The sequence below is a fragment of the Arabidopsis thaliana genome, chromosome 5 (genome assembly GCF_000001735.4).
Source record: "Arabidopsis thaliana chromosome 5, partial sequence".
NCBI lineage: Eukaryota > Viridiplantae > Streptophyta > Magnoliopsida > Brassicales > Brassicaceae > Arabidopsis > Arabidopsis thaliana.
In genome coordinates this window covers 16,406,484-16,423,833 of record NC_003076.8, presented here as the reverse complement: position 1 = coordinate 16,423,833, position 17,350 = coordinate 16,406,484, and the positions used below count along the sequence as shown (strand labels likewise).

At 35.5% G+C, this 17,350-nt stretch overlaps 8 protein-coding genes, 2 non-coding genes and 1 pseudogene across 13 annotated transcripts; 5 read left to right on the top strand and 6 right to left on the bottom strand.

Moving 5' to 3' along the window:
* Positions 1–3: 3 nt before the first annotated feature.
* Positions 4–3,079, bottom strand: YSL4 (YELLOW STRIPE like 4). 3 transcript variants are annotated; one of them, NM_123465.4, is made up of 7 exons: positions 2,573–3,079; positions 2,172–2,344; positions 1,974–2,071; positions 1,743–1,880; positions 1,453–1,642; positions 1,208–1,340; positions 4–1,065 (listed from the first exon to the last, which is right to left on the bottom strand). In NM_123465.4, the coding sequence occupies exons 1-7, from the start codon at positions 2,922–2,924 to the stop codon at positions 137–139; spliced, it is 2,013 nt and encodes a 670-aa protein (NP_198916.2). In that variant the 5' UTR covers positions 2,925–3,079; the 3' UTR covers positions 4–136. The 3 variants fall into 3 exon arrangements, with proteins under 3 accessions (NP_198916.2, NP_001331152.1, NP_001331151.1); NM_001344377.1 differs by having other exon boundaries at positions 1,208–1,265; NM_001344378.1 differs by having other exon boundaries at positions 1,974–2,081; positions 2,573–3,073.
* A 138-nt stretch (positions 3,080–3,217) lies between these two features.
* Positions 3,218–4,992, bottom strand: GLIP1 (GDSL lipase 1). The gene is made up of 5 exons (NM_123464.2): positions 4,647–4,992; positions 4,445–4,572; positions 4,092–4,322; positions 3,749–4,004; positions 3,218–3,675 (listed from the first exon to the last, which is right to left on the bottom strand). The coding sequence occupies exons 1-5, from the start codon at positions 4,912–4,914 to the stop codon at positions 3,434–3,436; spliced, it is 1,125 nt and encodes a 374-aa protein (NP_198915.1). The 5' UTR covers positions 4,915–4,992; the 3' UTR covers positions 3,218–3,433.
* A 2,797-nt stretch (positions 4,993–7,789) lies between these two features.
* On the top strand, positions 7,790–8,043 carry AT5G40981 (uncharacterized protein). The gene has a single exon (NM_001344376.1). It carries the CDS (start codon positions 7,882–7,884, stop codon positions 7,975–7,977), a length of 96 nt encoding a protein of 31 aa, NP_001318720.1. The 5' UTR covers positions 7,790–7,881; the 3' UTR covers positions 7,978–8,043.
* Positions 7,937–10,163, bottom strand: AT5G40970 (hypothetical protein (DUF 3339)). The gene is made up of 2 exons (NM_001344375.1): positions 8,555–10,163; positions 7,937–7,973 (listed from the first exon to the last, which is right to left on the bottom strand). The coding sequence occupies exon 1, from the start codon at positions 9,932–9,934 to the stop codon at positions 9,527–9,529; it is 408 nt and encodes a 135-aa protein (NP_001318719.1). The 5' UTR covers positions 9,935–10,163; the 3' UTR covers positions 7,937–7,973; positions 8,555–9,526.
* Positions 8,569–9,324, top strand: AT5G40980 (AT.I.24-6 protein, putative (DUF 3339)). Its single transcript, NM_123463.3, has one exon. It carries the CDS (start codon positions 8,748–8,750, stop codon positions 8,955–8,957), a length of 210 nt encoding a protein of 69 aa, NP_198914.1. The 5' UTR covers positions 8,569–8,747; the 3' UTR covers positions 8,958–9,324.
* Positions 10,164–10,631: 468 nt separating the features above from the next.
* AT5G40960 (transmembrane protein, putative (DUF 3339)) lies at positions 10,632–11,430 on the top strand. The gene has a single exon (NM_123461.3). The coding sequence runs from the start codon at positions 10,883–10,885 to the stop codon at positions 11,087–11,089; it is 207 nt and encodes a 68-aa protein (NP_198912.1). The 5' UTR covers positions 10,632–10,882; the 3' UTR covers positions 11,090–11,430.
* A 289-nt stretch (positions 11,431–11,719) lies between these two features.
* RPL27 (ribosomal protein large subunit 27) lies at positions 11,720–13,052 on the bottom strand. Its single transcript, NM_123460.5, has 3 exons — positions 12,666–13,052; positions 12,265–12,366; positions 11,720–12,180 (listed from the first exon to the last, which is right to left on the bottom strand). The coding sequence occupies exons 1-3, from the start codon at positions 12,966–12,968 to the stop codon at positions 11,989–11,991; spliced, it is 597 nt and encodes a 198-aa protein (NP_198911.1). The 5' UTR covers positions 12,969–13,052; the 3' UTR covers positions 11,720–11,988.
* A 116-nt stretch (positions 13,053–13,168) lies between these two features.
* AT5G40945 lies at positions 13,169–13,249 on the bottom strand. The gene has a single exon. It is a non-coding gene; the product is annotated as a tRNA-Leu (tRNA).
* A 722-nt stretch (positions 13,250–13,971) lies between these two features.
* Positions 13,972–14,030, top strand: MIR5659. Its single transcript, NR_142892.1, has one exon. It is a non-coding gene; the product is annotated as a microRNA ath-MIR5659 precursor (primary transcript).
* Positions 14,031–14,668: 638 nt separating this feature from the next.
* Positions 14,669–15,668, bottom strand: RNR2B (annotated as a pseudogene). Its single transcript has one exon.
* Positions 15,669–15,903: 235 nt separating this feature from the next.
* FLA20 (putative fasciclin-like arabinogalactan protein 20) lies at positions 15,904–17,203 on the top strand (the record flags this gene model as incomplete). The annotated part of the gene is made up of 1 exon (NM_123459.2): positions 15,904–17,203. The coding sequence occupies one exon, from the start codon at positions 15,904–15,906 to the stop codon at positions 17,176–17,178; it is 1,275 nt and encodes a 424-aa protein (NP_198910.1). The 3' UTR covers positions 17,179–17,203.
* Between the last annotated feature and the right edge of the window lie 147 nt (positions 17,204–17,350).

The window sequence follows — 17,350 nt, the reverse complement described above, 5'->3', positions numbered from 1 at the left end:
AAGTTTCGTTGGTCAACCTTGTCTGTTTGACTTTATGCCACATACTTGTTGCTATTGGCACTTTGTGTTCTAGAGTGAGATATAAAAACTCTATTATCTGCCATAATGCAACAAATTTTTAACATGATAACAATGTCTAGGATGGTCTAAAGTACATACAAATGGGTGGATTGATTCTTAATATAGAAAGAATTGCGGATGGGATGGTCCAAATTCCATCTCCGCAGATCAGACCTGAAGCTACTGCACCCGAGTAATCATCTGCGTCTTTCTTATTCATCCGTTCCCATACGAGCATTATCACGGTTCCTACGAACATGTCGATGGCGAAGTAAGCTCCTATGTAGAATGGACCAGCCATTGCCATTGGAAGTGGTATCAACTTAGAGATCTTTGGTGGTGTCATGTCTCTAATTAGATTTACAATCAGAGCAGCGATGAAGAATCCACAACAAAGTGCCAAACAGTGTTTGGGCAGTTTGGCAAAGCCTTCGACCCCGAGAATAGCCATTTCGCGGTAGATGACCGCGTAAGGTGCTTTGTATAGACCATCAGGATCTCCAATATCAAAAGCAGTCCAAAACAGCCAGAACGTGAGAGGAGCGATTATGCAACCCATTGCTGTACCCAAAAGCTGAGTTACAAACATGGATTTTGCAGATGATAGTGTGAGGTAACCTGTTTTAAAATCCTGCATGAGATCCGCTGCAGTTGAGACGATTGACATCATAATGCCACATGCTGCTAAACCGGCAATGACTCCACCATTATTTCCTACAATTGAAGCAACGATGAAAAGACCAGTCTTTCCGTAGGTTGAAGGCATGCTCATATCTGTGAGCCCGGCTCCATAAGAATTGCAAAAAGCAAGACCCGGGGCAACTAAGTATGAACAGAGGACAAAGTACCATTTCAATGGTGGGAATATCAACGGGATTATAGCGGTTGAAATAGCTGCAAGACCCACATAACCAGAAACCGCAAACTCGAGGGGTATACGGTCCTTGAGAAATATGATATCTCTTTTCTTCTTCTCCCGCATTAATACTGAGGTCTTACTTTTATCTGAATTAAGAATGGAGAAAGAAACTCTTAAGAAAATATTTGAGACAGACGTTGTCAGTATGGTCATGAGAGACACCTTTATTAATAACTATGACTATTACTAACAAACGCGATTGTGAATCAGGATCATATATATTCGCACCTAAAATGTCGGTAAAGACAGGTAGGTTGTGTTGTCTGGAGCTTTTGTTGCAGATTTCCTTCACAGTGACAACAATGATCTTAATGAGGTTGTAGAGACCGTCACCAAGGATGATAGAAATGGCGATAAATACCTATAAGTACAGTAATTATATGAAAGAGAATCAGTAACCACCACAATGAGAGTACCTATGAAATTCATCTACTAACATTAAATTCTTCCTACTTAATCGGTTTATTGTGTACCTTATATCCATAGAGACCTTTGAAATCGTTGGCTTTAAGGTCAGCTGGATACCAGTCCCCAGCATGCTGTGATATAAATGGCCAGAGAAAACCCCAAGAGATGATAGCACCAAGAAGAACCGAACAGTTCACCAAATGGGGACATATCATGCCACATCCAATAAAAGTAGGACTGAAATCAAAGTAAAACCTGCACAGCAGAAAAAATCATGACTCGTTACCAATTATATCCACATGCTAAACCATTCTCATTTACTTATTGTTAAACTGTACGAAATTGGTTAACTTACGTGTTCTTGAATAGAGTCAAACCAAGTGTGGGAAAGTGATCAAACCCACATGCACCTCCAATACCACTAAAGAACCACTTGAAGCAACTCCAAACTAAGCTAAGGCTCAGGTATTTCCCAAGACATTTGACTTGTTTTCTGATGTGAATAATATTGGAGATAAATTTTTAATGAAACTCAAGCAATGTTTTGCAGGGAGTTGAATATTGAAGATGAATCTCTGACAATTACCCTGCAAGCTCAGCTCCAGTATTGTTGTGGAAACTGTTAATCAACATTGCTGTAGCGGTTCCACTGGGATACGTAAGCTTGTAATCCAAAATCATCACCTAAGATACACTATTGAATAAGGATCAACAGATCAAACAATAGTGTTCTCTTAGATATTTTGTTTTGATTAATACTAATATCGCAGTAATGAGACGCTACCTTGCGAAGTGGAACGAGACAGAAGAGACCGAGGAAGCTAACTACAAATAAAAAGCCAGTCATCCACCACAATCCAGGATTTATAACATCTTCAGGATTGTTTCCAGGATAATCAGAACCAATGAGCTTATATGTCCTTTCATCCATAGCTATCAAATACGAACCAAATCCTCCTAAAAAAACAAGAAACTATATCAGATTAGGCACACAAAAAAATCAAACTTGATCATCATAAATCTGGAATAGCTACAGTTCCCTTCAGCAAAGTCATCAAGTGGATCCAAAGTTAGTATCATCCATATCTCCCATTGTTCATCATCAACACATAGGAATTGAAACTAAACGTAACCAAATCAAGAAGATTACTATTAACCCATATCTAAGCAAGTAACGATTTTTACCGCTATAAGCAAGGCCGTAGCAGGAGACAACGCAAGTCTGAATAACAGTGTTCTCTTGCTTAGTAAAGGGTTTAGATAAAAACCCTAATTTAGACAAGAACCCAGTCCACGACTTGATGAAGAAGAAGCCGAGAAGACCAGCAGCTACATTAAGCGAAGGAATGATTCCGATTGTTAGATTGAGCTTATGGGTAATGATACAGAACAAAATCCCTAACAAGGCGCTAGAGATCAAGCCTCGAATCGTGATCTGTTCCTTCCACTCGGGTACATATTCACCGTGATCTAGATTCGTTTCTGGTAACAACAATGTCTCTGATATCTCCGTTGACCTAGGAATCTCCGTCTCCATAACTCCAAAAAGCTACTTCTTTTAAAAAAATTGAGAATTTCCTGCAGATTTCGTCAGAATAAGTACATAACTTTTTGGGAAATGGTCAGTATTATTTTTTCAGTGATTCCTCTCACTCTCAGAGAAGAACTCCATTGGAGAAGGAAATGGTAGTTGATGACGAATTGCGGTTATAGACTTTAATAAAGTCTCCTAATCATTGATTAAGACGTATAATTTGGTTAAACCAAACCATATTTTAAAGTAGTTTTGATAAACTCGGTTTAGTGTGAACCAAAAGAATCAGTTATGAATTTTGGTTTTGTAAAATTGGTTTGGTTTAATTTGAAGAAACACTCTTCAAAGTTCAAACGGTCAAAAACTCAAAATCGAAACGAGTGATATATATCGCTCGCGTAAAGCCTTGGAGACCAAGAGTCTAAGAAAACTGAAAGATTCTGGTGACAATTCAAATACACAAAAAATTTTGAATGAAAACCAAACAAGATGACACGACGAGATAGTGAGCTTTAATTAAGTTCAAACAGCGCTTTGAGATTATAGGGTCCAGTAATGTTGGTAGGTCCGCTCCAAATCAGCTCAGCGATCTGTCGATTAGCCTTTTCCGTCAAATGAAAAGGATCAAAGAACAAATAGTCTGTAACGTTTTCACATAACTCGTAACTTTGCGACAGTCCCATTCGGCCTCCACACGTATTGATTCCTCTCAATGGTCCGCTTCCGCAACATGCTTTCTTCCCCTCCTTGAACCCTTCAAAACGATCAAAAAGTTTATAGTAAAGACTCTGTTATATATATTGCAATTATTAACCAAGTTTTGTTACCATATTTTGAAGGATCGTTCATCCTTTCCGATAGGGAAGTGTGATAGTCGTGAAGGGCGTATTTGAATCCGGATAGTTCATGATTTAGCCGTCTCAAACCATTCAGAAGCTTCTCGTTGTGCATATTGATCAGTTCAGTGACCGGCTGGAAACAAGATCTTATTTTTGTTTGGTCTATAACCAATGAGGCTGGTGCACAATCGTACGGTCCCGTGTTCAAGATTCCAAACTTCCTTCCTCCAAGATTATACACTTCCTAAGAACACAACATCATCTCTCATTTTTCAGACCAAAAGTTGTTCACAATAGAAACTCTACAAAAACCCTTTTGAAAATTTTTTACCTTGAAAACGTCTGTCATGTTACCGACAACATAATCTACGTATTTCTCGTTGGAAATGGATTGAAATAAGGAAGAATTTGTAGTGAATGGATATTGATAGTCGTTGAGTCCAATATGAAACAAATAAACAGCTCTTGAGATAACCCTCTTCCCCTCAGCATCTCCTAACTTAGACCTTAACATTTCTTCAACCTTTTTGAAGTTGTTTAATTGTGTTCTCAAATTTATCACCTTGCAGTGGTGAAAATGTTTTTTGAAAAAGAAAAAAAAATAGACAAGACAAACAATTACCATGGATTCAACAAAAGAAAACAAATAAATAAAACCAATGTAAAGTAGTTACTAATGAATACCAATCCAGAAAAGGTTCCGACTAAAGCTCCGGCGCCACCTGACGCAAAGTTTACCCCATAGGCAAATTGGCTGTTACCGTTGAATGGTTGTAAATTTGGCGGGATCAACGGTAACCATGCGTACTCCGCTGCCATGTTATCGATCAGTTACAAAGAAAATGTTTTAAAATAAAATAAGGAAACGAAAAAGTAATTTTGGTACCGATGAAATCAGGAATCAAACGTCCGTCAGAGACTCTTCCAGTAGGGGATTTGAATGTTGTTTGACCATACGGCCAGTAATTAGACCGGACACTAGAGAGAGTATCGATGTAGTTGTTATTTCCAGCATCGAACACAGAATCTCCAAACACGAACAGAGCGGATTGGTTTGTTACAAGATTATTGTTGTCTATGCAGTTGATGGAGCCGATTGATATGATTATAGTGTAAGCTAAGAAAGTGATCGAAACTAATTGAGAGTTTTCCATGCCTAATGTTTAATGTTTGTGTTCTAATATAGAGCTTTGGCCTTTGGGTTATATATATCTCCTGAAAGGTTTTTTTTTGCTTCTACTATCACTCCCAGCTCTCTTTCATGCATTGCTCAAGCTATTTTTGAAACTTTTTTTATTAACAGTTTTTTTTTATTTTTAAGTTTTAAAAAATATTTTTGGTCGTCAAGTTTGTTTTTTCTAAAGCATAATTTTCCAATGTACGACTTTGAATCGAAGTCGGAAATATGTCTTGTTGATAAAAGTATGAAATTGACAAAGACGTAAAGGAGCTATATAAAATTCATTTTACCTAAACTTTACTCTATCTAACCTCTCGCCATTATGTTCCTTGCTCTGTTTTCTACTATCTATGTTTCGGCATAGAGTAGTCTTAAATTTAAGGTCCTTGACGAAGTTGTATGTATTTGGTGGTAATGTTTCGTGTTGAGGAGTCCATCTTGTTTAGATTGTTTGTGTTTGGTTTTGCTCCTCTATTGATGTACCATGTTCATGTAATCACACAACAATTATCTTTTTAGTTTGGCTGATTATCAAATACAAATTTCTTAAATATTTCTACAAAATTTTGATAGTGGTAAAAAAAGTTTTTGGGTTGAGTTTTAAATTTGAGTTTGCATATTTATATTAAATTATTTAAGAATGTGCCAAACTTTTTATCCTCACATCTCCTAGATATTTTTTGTGAATTGTTAGATACTATTTAAAAGTCCAGTTTTAATATTTGAGTTTAAATGAAGGATAATTGATCATTTAAATGAAGAATAATTCAAGTTAACTTTCATTTGCATAGACTTCATATAATTTGAGTTTCACTCATATTTCAATTAATTTATTATTTATTTTTATTTTCAAAAATTCAATTTTTATTTTCCAAAATTCAATTTTTATTTCTTCAATTTTACTTTTTCGGATATAAAATAAAATACCTAAATAAGTATAAATATTATTTGCGTCCCTTCAATTTTACTTTTCGGAAAATGCCGTCTAGTTTGACTTTGCAGATATTAGACTATTTAATCATGAAAGATTGTCTTAAAAGCGTTTTAACCCATACAAAACCAGACATAAGTAACGTCGATTTTATCCCTCAAAACAATTCCTGCTTTGCTTCGTTTGTTCACTCGTAGGTCTAGGTTTTTGTTTATGAGTTTTGAGATCAGGTTTTTATTTGTCTGAATTTCACTGAATCTAGTGAAGAAACTAAATGATTCAACAATGTCTGATTTTGTTTTTGAAATTATTAATTCAGCGAACTCGAAAAAATTCTGTAAAATCCTTGTTGGGTTAGTTAGGATTAACTGCAATTATATTTTGAGTGATTTGAATTATTTTGAGTTTTATATGATTTTAAAGAATTTGGGTGAATTTAAGAAAGTTGTTATGATTTATTGTAAAATCCTCTCAAATTCTACCTAAAACCATGGGATTTAAAATTCTGTATTTTTAACTAAGGAAATCCACTAAAATTCACTTAAGTCTCTTAAAGTCACTACAAATCCAATCTTTAAAATGTTTTCAATAACAGGGGACTTTTAAGTAGATTTTAGAATCACTAGTTCAATAACATTAGATTTTATGAGACTTTTAAAAATTCATGATTGAATAACATAAGATCTGTTATTTTAACACAAATCACTTGAAAATGTTTGATTGAATACACCCTCCTAAATATTTGGCATGTAACAATATTGAACTTGACCATCTAAAACATGCTCTTATCATATTAGGTAGATCCGTAGATGTAAATATGACAATAAATTTGAAAACTGTTATATATAAAACCCACTTAGAGTATTCAACCTCCATGAAAAATTGTTTTCATTTAGCGATTTCTGATATATTCCAAATTTCAGAATTGAGACCAAAAGATAAAAATATCCGGTTTTTCAAAACAAAATAACATAAATTGATTTTTTTGAACAGAGCAAAAGGACTAAACCATATTGACTTCCAATTAAATTGGACTACTTCTTTTTTTTTATAGATAATCAATGATTACTCTTTTTTCAATCTATATATATTTTTTTTGCAAAAAAAGTTAAATAAATTTTAGAATTGGCTCTTATTTACAATAGAATGTCATTTTCTTAAATTCTTGACATTTCAAAATTTTAATAGAAAATTCATAATTCTCTATTAAATTTAAATGGATTTTAATTTAAAATTTAAATTTGTTATATGCATAAACTTTCTAAGTTGGCTAGTCAAAACTTCAATACACAATACTTTTCAATTAGAATCACGCAAGTCACTTTTGACTGAGACAATAGTATATGTAATTTATGATAGACTAGTGAGCAAAATTGACCATAGAGCAGTCGTTACATGTTTCTTGTGGAGTAGGTAAATTAGTAATAATCATACATTTTAAAATTATTCAACAGAACCAACAGTAATATTCTAGAAAAATCATTGATTGATAAGTTGATAACTATACATGCAAAACTACTTGTAGGCTGGTGATTTGTGTTAGTGAAATAGCTAATATGATGTTAACGTATGGGATCAAATCCATGTTATTGATGAAAAAAAATTGAATAGATAAAGAAAAAATATTTTAGTTGTCACATAAAAAAATGATGTTTAGGTATGTGCTTGCCGAAAAGTAAAATCTTTCATTGGTGTGAAAATTAGCTTGGTCACCGAAACTGATATTTGTTTTTGTGAAGATTGCTTTCCTTTGATAAAGAAAAAGAGGAAGAACGTTGTGGATCCTTAAGTTAGGAGTAGAGACGATTCGTGTTAAAGAAGAAGAGCAAAGGATAATGGGCCATATTTGAAATTTAGGCCCAGTACGAAAATAAGCCCAGAAACAAATAATCTTGACCAATTCTTGTTGTAGTCAACACTGCTGTTGTCAAAACTCAAAACTAAAGATCAATGAAGTTGAAGTAACCTTGAATCTTGCGGAGAAAAACCGAGACAACAAGTTCTCGTTATATGACCCCGACCATGGAAACCGAGAAGTTGGTCAAGATTCACACTGATGCAGAGCGTTTAAAGTCAAGAAACTACTACTACTACTACAGAACCTGAACACATCACATTTGAAACGAGGAAAAAGAATTAAAATTTGGAAAGGGCTAGAGAGTTGAAACATAGATACAAACACACAAACTTATAAATAAGAAGAAAGTGAAGTGATGATTATCTTTTATTTGTATTCCCTCTCTTTAGCTATGCATTACAACATAATTAGACCCAAGACCTATACACAAACTTCAATACCAAATTACCGAAATCAGTCCCGGTTAGTCCCGAACAGTTTGTTTACATCATAAGAATATTAAACACCGACTTTCATCTGTCCAACAGTTTCCTCGAGACTGACCAAGAAAAAGCTAAATCCAAACCTATGAAGAAAACTATCAAAGTAGACCCTTACAACGAAACAACAACTGGTAATATCATCTTTTTACACAGTCATCTACTTTTGAGCACTTCTTTAACAAAAGCAAAAAAACGAAAGCAGAAAACACATACCAAGAACGATCTGTAAAGCAGTTGTAGAAAATAGAAAACAGAAACTTAAAAGACGCAATTGATTGAAGAATTAAGAATAAAGAAAGTTCATAGACCAAAAAAAGCAAATCCCACTTCAAGAATATAATACCTTTCTTTTGTAGTCTTCACAAAGCTTAGCATCTAAACCAATTCCTCTCCTTAGCCACCAAGAAACCCATAACTCTACATAAAACACTAGCAAGCTTCTCCATTCTCAGTTTCATCTTCCATTTTCACCTGCCACCAAAACACAAGAACCTGTTATACAAAAACTCATTTCAAAAAACAGATTTTGTTGAGATATGAGTGCAGACTGGGGACCTGTGATTGTAGCAGTGGCTCTGTTCATCCTACTCTCACCAGGATTGCTATTTCAGCTACCGGCAAGGACAAGAGTGATGGAATTCGGGAACATGAGCACAAGCGGGATTTCGATTTTGGTCCACGCCATTATTTACTTCTGTATACTCACTATCTTGATCATTGCCATACAAATTCACATCCATTTCTGATCATGTAGTGTAACAAAGACAGCTTCTTTGGACTCAACTTCGCCTTCATCTATTTTTTCTTTTCTTTTTATTCCTAATCTCTGATTCTTGGCTCATAGGGTCTCAAGCAGGGTGATTTAAAAAGGTTGTACACAAATAAATAATCGGTAATTTTGTTTTCCACAATTCAAATGAGATAACAATATCCTCTGATCTCTCGTAGCTTCAGCATGTAATAACGTAACATAAAGCATCTTCATTTAGTTACAAATTTGGTTTGTTCCCACATTTTTCACTAATCTCTGCTTCTTTGCTGATATGGTTTCAAGGTAAATATTGTATAGACAACTAAAAATATGTGATTTTGTATTTCACAATTCAATAGCAAAGATGGAATCAAACATCAAATTTTGCATTATAACTTAATGACATCAATACAAGCTTAATGATTATTACATTTTTCAGTATTAACTCAATGCACAACACAAACTAGAGAACAGAGTAAAGTATACAAATCCCTAAAAACAGAGTTCCAGATCTCAGAAGATTCCTGAGAGGGAGAGAGCTCAGATTCAGCAAAAGGGTTACCTTTATTTCGGCCCATAAATTAGCCGGTAGTGATGTGGAGATTGACAGCGAGGATCAAGATGGTGTAAGCAGCGAAGAAGATGAGTGTGTGAACGGCGATGGCTTTGCCGTTGGTTTTCATGCCGCCGAATTGGAGAGTATGGTGATGTCCGGGCAACGAGAAAAGAAGTCCCGGAGAAAGGATAACGAATAATACAACTCCGACGAGAACTGGAGCCCAATCCGCCATTGCTGTGAAGTAGAAAACGTAAAAGCAGACGCCTTTTTTCGATAAAGCGGTGGCGTGACTCGTGAGAGAGAGTAAAAGAGTCAAAAACAGAGACTTGAAAGTTGAAACAAAGAAGAAAAGCTGAGCTAAGCCCAATTCTTATTTTATTTTCTTCATATTTATTTTGAGTTAATTCCAACATTATTATTTTTTGTTACAATTTTGAGATAATCTCGTATATATTGCCCACTAGAAAGTAAAAAGATTAGCATTTCGGGATGGAAAAAATATATTTGTCAAACAAATTACTAAGATTTATATCGTCTTGATTTTATAGTCACCAAAAAAAATTATAAATACTAAATTTTGGAGATATGAAAAGTGTACAATAACTATATAAAAAAGTTGAATTTTTGTTTTTAGTAGGAAAAAAAAGTGGAGAAATATTGTTCTCTTCTTACGGAATATATTGGTCGCTTAGCAAGTGGTGGACCCGTTACTTGTAATCTAATTTAGTCTTCTCAAGTCAAACAAATTCTACTAATCAAGAATACATTCCAAGTAATAAAATAACAAAATTCCTCCAAACGTATTTCGAAAAGTGGCGTGTACATTTATTGATCACCGAAAGATATGTCGCTATTCATGTGAATCACATAGGATTTTGAATGTGACATAGAACCGTTTCTCTACAAATTACATACATTGTTTATTTTTCTTCTGTTTTTACATTGCTTAATTGTAAAACAGAGTACAATTATATTATTGAAAGTTATTCTTCCAAAGGCAAAACTGCACCACGTAAATTGGTTAAACCGCTCAAACCGCTCAAACCGCATAGAATAGATATACAGCTCAAACCATGTTTATTCTAATACAATCGAGCATTTGATATGCTTAAGCTAGAATCGTTTCAAATTCAAACTCTCCTTCGATAGCCAATTACGATTAAATTAAGACACCTCACCTAAAGCAAAATTCCAAAAAATCTCTCTCTTCCTTTAATTGTAAAGAACTAGACTTTATCAGATTCTCATTCTCACAATTCCATCATCTCCTTTTTCACCCATCCAAACCTATTTCCCACTCTCTTCTTTCTTTCTCCATTTCTCTTTTTCTTTTTCTTTTGTTCTTGTTCTTGTAAGAAGAGATGCATGATTGGGCTGCACCGTTGATAGCTTCGGCTTTGTTCGCGTTTCTGTCGCCAGGGTTGATACTGCAGTTTCCGGGGAAAGAATCTCCGGTGGGTTTCATGAACATGAAGACGACGGTAGCTTCTATTTTCGTTCACACTGTTCTCTATGGTCTCTTTCTTATCCTCTTTCTCGTTGTTCTCAACGTCCATGTCTATGCATAGCTCATTTATTACACTCATGTATGTGCCTCTCTGCTTTGTGCTACAAGGTTTTACTACTGATATGCTTTGTTTTAGGATTTGTCTTTGTTCTTCTTCTTAATTACTGCTCCTAGAATTTAAAACTTCTCATCAATTACTATTTTTGCTCTAGGCCTTTAGTGTTATTCAATAATATATCGTCATCTTACATATATATATCGTTACATACATGTGTATAAGTATTTGACCTCAAGCTGGTGAAATATGGCCTAAAGATAACACAAAGGATCTAATATGGTACAGGTAAAACGTTAGCGAAATTGATGGATTCAAGATGAGCAAGATATAGATAAATGAAAAAAAAAAAACATAGAATAATAATTTCATTCCACTAATTATGCAATGATAGACGAAAATGAATATTATTCAATTTCTTTTTTGTACCACTATCTACATATTCCGAAATGCTAAGTAATTGGGCTAAAACCCATTATTTCGCTAGAAGGCCCATAAAGTCTTCGGCTTCTTAGACTAACAATGGATCCATTTTTGGGATCCAAATAAGTTTTATAATTTTTATAATAAAAAAACCTCAAATAGACACTTGAACTAGATTTATACTTGACTAAATCTAATTGGGGCATTCAAAGGTTTGGTGGTCTCTCTTATCAATGATTCAGAATTACTAAGTTGGAAGAGAAATTCACTAAATTAAAACCTTTGAGGCTTTGACTAATTAACAATAACCATTTGATTACACTAATAACTCAAGTTGGGTAAAAATCCGCCTGCTTGGGACTCAATTTGACAAAAGAGAGGCTTGGATTCGACAATACAACCAACTCTTAATACTCTGAAAGGATCATTTTTCATAAACAAGACTAAACAAAAAGAGACAAGGAAACTCCACATTCAATCTTCTAGCACTCCGGATTGGCTTCAGCATCATCGACTGAGGCAGATGCAAGAACAAGTTCTGGTGTAGGAAGTGTGTACGAGTAATTCTCGCGTCTCGCCTTCTTCTTCTCCCTTTGCAATCTGAAGTTTTCTCTCTTTCTTGCTCTGTAGCTATTGGGATTCTCTGGTACAATTTCTCTTGGATACACACTTATCTGCAAAAACAAGTCTCATTTCCTTTAACATCCTAGAAGATTAAGAAAGCTTATAAACCTTACTCAGTATAACTACAGGTATACCTTCTTCCTGTCAGGACCAAACTTCTCGAACTTGACTAATCCATCGATTAAAGAGAAGATGGTATGATCTTTACCAATCCCAACATTTTTCCCAGCATGGAACTGCACCAAACATCACCATTCATGAATCAATCTTCTCAAACAATATAGTTCCATCCTAAACACAAACATAACGTAGAACTTCCAGAGAAATGGCAATGGCATCAGAAACAAGAGCTACTAAATACGAAAATTCATCCTAAACCCAGATGTGTTCGAGAATGGAATCTGAAAACAGAGCTTGAGAGCTAAACCCATAAGAAACTGACCAAATTGACAGAGTTGCGGTGAAATTAGAAGAGAATTGAAAGAGGAGCTTAAGAGGTTCTCAATTTCAACAATTCTGTGTTCTTAAGTGTTACCTTAGTGCCACGTTGACGAACAATGATAGCACCAGGTTTAGCAACTTGGTCACCGTAGATCTTGACGCCGAGTCGTTGCCCAGGAGAATCACGACCGTTCTTGGTGCTACCAGCTCCTTTCTTATGGGCCGATTCAATTGTCAACGGAATCGGAGCTTGAAGATTTTCCAGAGGAAGAGTCACCGTGAAAGAGGTTTTGGGGGAAAAACTCAAATCGCCTCTAAGAAAAGACGAAGTCGAAGAAAGAGACAAGCCTTTGAATGCCCCAATTAGATTCAAACTCATCGATGTTGCCATCGCCATTGGTAAAATCACCAGAGAATTCGTTGGAGTTTCGAAATGGAGAAATTAGGGTTTTCTGAGGTTGAAGAAGAAGTTCTTCTCCTTATCGTTTCGTCTCACTCTCTCGATTAGTGACCACTAAAATTACACGTCATCAAATAATGTAAGATAAGGTGAGTACACGTCAGCAAGTAAATAATGGAAAAAGAGAAAAAAGTGAATGTTGACAGTGGGATTTGAACCCACGCCCTTTCGGACCAGAACCTTAATCTGGCGCCTTAGACCAACTCGGCCATATCAACTTGTTGTATAAAATATTAAATCTAAATATATAGACTACAGTTTCAAATATTCATTATATAGTAGAAATTTCTCAGATAAAAACAAAAACCAAACTTAGAATAATAATATGCAAGAAGCAGCCAAAAATAATTATAGACTTTAGCTATAATATTAAAACATAAATTAGGATTTATACTGACAATGTCACTCTAAAAATTATTTTTACATTGGCGGAAAAATGTAATTTTCTGATTTGGCAAAAAAAAAATATTATTTGATTTTGACATGTTTTTACAGTTTTGACCGAAAATTAAAAATTATATTATTTGAGTTTCATAGACTGTCTAGTTGGTTAGAGGAGAAAAAAGTATTATGAACAAGATGAGAGATCACTATGACTCTCCTGTCATTAGTAGCAAGCCTTAAATAATGTTTGGAGATTTTAATGAGATTTTAGAACTTGTGGAGCATTCTAGAGCTGAAGACAACCCTATTATACCAATGGAATGAGAGACTTTCAATCAGTGGTAAACTATTGCTTTGTTTGAGACCTATCATCCCATGGTCCGCTGTATACTTGGTGTAATAAGCGAGAAAATGATCTTATCTTAAAGAAGTTGGATAGAGTTATAGAGACATGGACACAAACTTTTCTTTTTGATTGGATGGAAAGTCATAGGAGAGTTATAGTGATCTCTCATCTCTACTAATTGTTTATGGTTTTCATATTTATTGACAAAAGTATCTTTCAAAGACCTTCATTGTTCTTGAAATTCGACGATGAAGGTCTTTGGAACGGTAAATGGTAATTGGTTGTTTATTCTCTTTTAGTTATGTTTTCTATATTTTCATTTCTTTCTGCCTTCAAAAGAATTTGATATCATGTCTGTTTCCTATTCAATTTGCCTACTAATGATTCTCTCTCATAGAATTATTGTGAACAGCCACTAAAATATTTTTACCATAATCGACATGCTTTCTTATCATAAGTCACTACACCTACTTGGAAATGAACACTGGATTGTTTGAAACAAATGCATATTTCGAAGGTTGAGTTAGAAAGTGATGTAAGATACTTATGCAAAAACTTAAGAGTAAGTCTTGCTAATCATCCAAAAGACCATGAGAAAATAACATTTTTATGTCGAAAGGGGAGGATTCTCTTTGTGCTCCCTCTGCCAATAAAGAGGCAAAACCAATATAGCTAGAAACCTAGCAATGTTCTTAAGAACGAAATATATAGCAAAGTCATTGGCTCCAATCCTTTTTGGATTTGGGTAGACCCATGTAATTACTAGGATCCGGATTAGTTATATGTTAACCATGTAAAAACTATGTTAAATAATTAAGAAATTAAATGTCCATTATCAAATTAAACTTCATCTGTTTTTCATTATACTGAAAATTACAAAACTAAAAATAAAGCAAGTAAGCAAAATCTAAAAATCCTCGTCAAGCTTGAAGACATGATCATCATTAAACGCAGCGTTTCCATGAACACTAGACATAACAGAAGCTTTCTGATACTCACCAACTCTCTTCTCAAAAAAGTTGGTCTTACCCTGAAGCGAAATCAATTCCATCCAATCAAAAGGATTAGTCACACCATACACCTTACCACACCCAAGCGCAGCCAACAACCTATCAGCAACGAACTCAATGTACTGACTCATCAACTCACGATTCATCCCAACCAAGGCACAAGAAAGCGCGTCACAAACAAACTCTCTCTCAATCTCAACAGCATCACAAACAATCGCTTTCAAACGATCTTCATCAAACTTAGTTCTAAGAAGACTATATATCAAACAAGCGAAATCACAGTGAAGACCTTCGTCTCTCGAAATCAATTCGTTTGAAAAAGTGAGTCCAGGCATTAAACCTCGTTTCTTCAACCAGAATATCGAACAAAAGCTACCGGAGAAGAATATACCTTCAACGCAAGCAAACGCTACGATTCTCTCAGCGAAGCTTTGAGATCCGTTGATCCATTTCATAGCCCATTCTGCTTTTTTCGTCACAAGGAATGGTTTCGATTGCACGAAAAAGATGATCTCTCTCTTTGTTGTCTTTGATATACGTGTCGAGAAGGAGACTATACATCTCGGAGTGAATATTCTCAATCGCGATTTGGAATCCGTAGAAGGCACGAGCTTCTGAGATCTGAACATCGGACATGAATCTAGTTGAGAGATTCTCGAGAACGATTCCGTCTGATGCGGCGAAGAAGGCGAGGACGTGTTTAATGAAGTGACGTTCGTCGTTGGTTAGTGAGTTTTCCCAGTCGCGATTGTCTTGAGAGAGATCGACTTCTTCGGCTGTCCAGAAGGATGCTTCGGCTTTCTTGTACATCTCCCAAATCTGTGGGTATTGGATTGGGAACATACAGAATCGATCTGGTGTTGGTGTTAGGATTGGTTCCTCTGGCATCGAAGGCATTTTTTCCGGTGAAGAAGATTTAATCGATGAGTGTTTATTGTTGTGTGGATTATCATGGATTTGTAATTGAGATATTTATTCTGAAAATTTGGAGATTTAGGAGGGAAAATGTAAAAATGTTTTCTTGTTTTTAGAGAGGGAAATAAGAAAAAGAAGCGGGAGGGAAAATGTGAAAAACTGAAAACTAAAAAAGAAAAAAACATATGGGCCTGTTGACAAAAAAACACATGGGCCTATGAATAAAAAGCCCAGTAAATATTTTCCCTCTCTTAATAGGACGGACTATAAAAACTGTAACTTCCTCTGCAACGGCTTTTCTCTGAAACCAAACGAAAAAAAAAGCTCGAAGAACGCATCAATGGCGTCGAAGCTTCTAACGACCTTCTTCCTCATATTTTTCGTTCTCGATATCGATCTCGTCGCAACTTCTATGACATCTGTTTCATCCGCCGTGGAAGTTCTTTCCGATTCCGGCTACTTATCCATGGGACTCACACTAAAGCTCGCGAATCAAGATCTAAACCTCGAAGATTGGCAAGAACTCACCCTCTTCGCACCTTCTGATCAATCTTTCTCTAAGTTTGGTCAACCTTCGCTTCTCGATATGAAGTACCAGCTCTCTCCGACGAGACTCCCAGGAGAAACCTTAAGAAACCTCCCAAATGGCGCCAAAATCCCTACTCTCAGATCTAATTACTCTCTAACCGTCACGAATTCTTCACGATTCGGAGGTAAAACTTCGATCAACAACGTCGTAGTCCAAGATTCTCCTGTTTTTGACGACGGATACGTCGTGATTTACGGATCCGACGAGTTTTTCACATCACCGACGAAAATCTCCGACGATTCATCATCTTCTTCTTCAATCCCAAGCACTACTTCATCTACTGGTTCAATCCCTATCCCTAGCTCAGCGACTCAAACACCTCCAAGTCCTAATATCGCTTCGGATTCCACTCGAAATCTTCCCAATAGATCTAAACCAGTGAATCGCTTCAACATCTTTGAATCGGCTTCAAGATTGTTAATGTCGAGAGGTTTCGTGATTATAGCTACGTTTCTCGCTCTGCAATTAGAAGATAATACTTCAGGAAACGACACGAAGATCACAGTCTTTGCTCCGATCGACGAAGCAATTCCAAATCCAACTACTAAATTCTCCGATTACGTTACTATTTTCAGAGGACATGTTGTCAGTCAACTTCTCTTATGGAAAGATCTTCAGAAATTTGCTAAGGAAGGATCGATTCTGCAGACTGTTCTTAAAGGGTATGAGATTGAGATTTCTTTGTCCGGTGATATACTTCTTCTCAATGGAGTTCCACTCATATATCCAGATTTGTATGTCAACGATTGGATTGCTGTTCATGGCTTTAATCAGATGATTGTAACAAAAGAGAAACAGGTGGATGTGGGAGATTCTATCACAGTGCTAAACAATGGAGAACAAGAAGAAGAAGGTGTTCATGGAGAGTACTCTTCTGAGTTAGGTGACTATGGTCTTCACTGATTTCTACAAGACAATTTGATTCAACAGCAATGTAGAGAGATACTCATATCAGTGTTGATTCTCTTATTTCATAATCTCGAATCTGTTCAGAGTTGTTAACAATGAGAACCTCTTTAGTTTGAAAATGAATATAAAGTTGTGAATTTAGACTCTCTTGGTGAATGTTACTGGC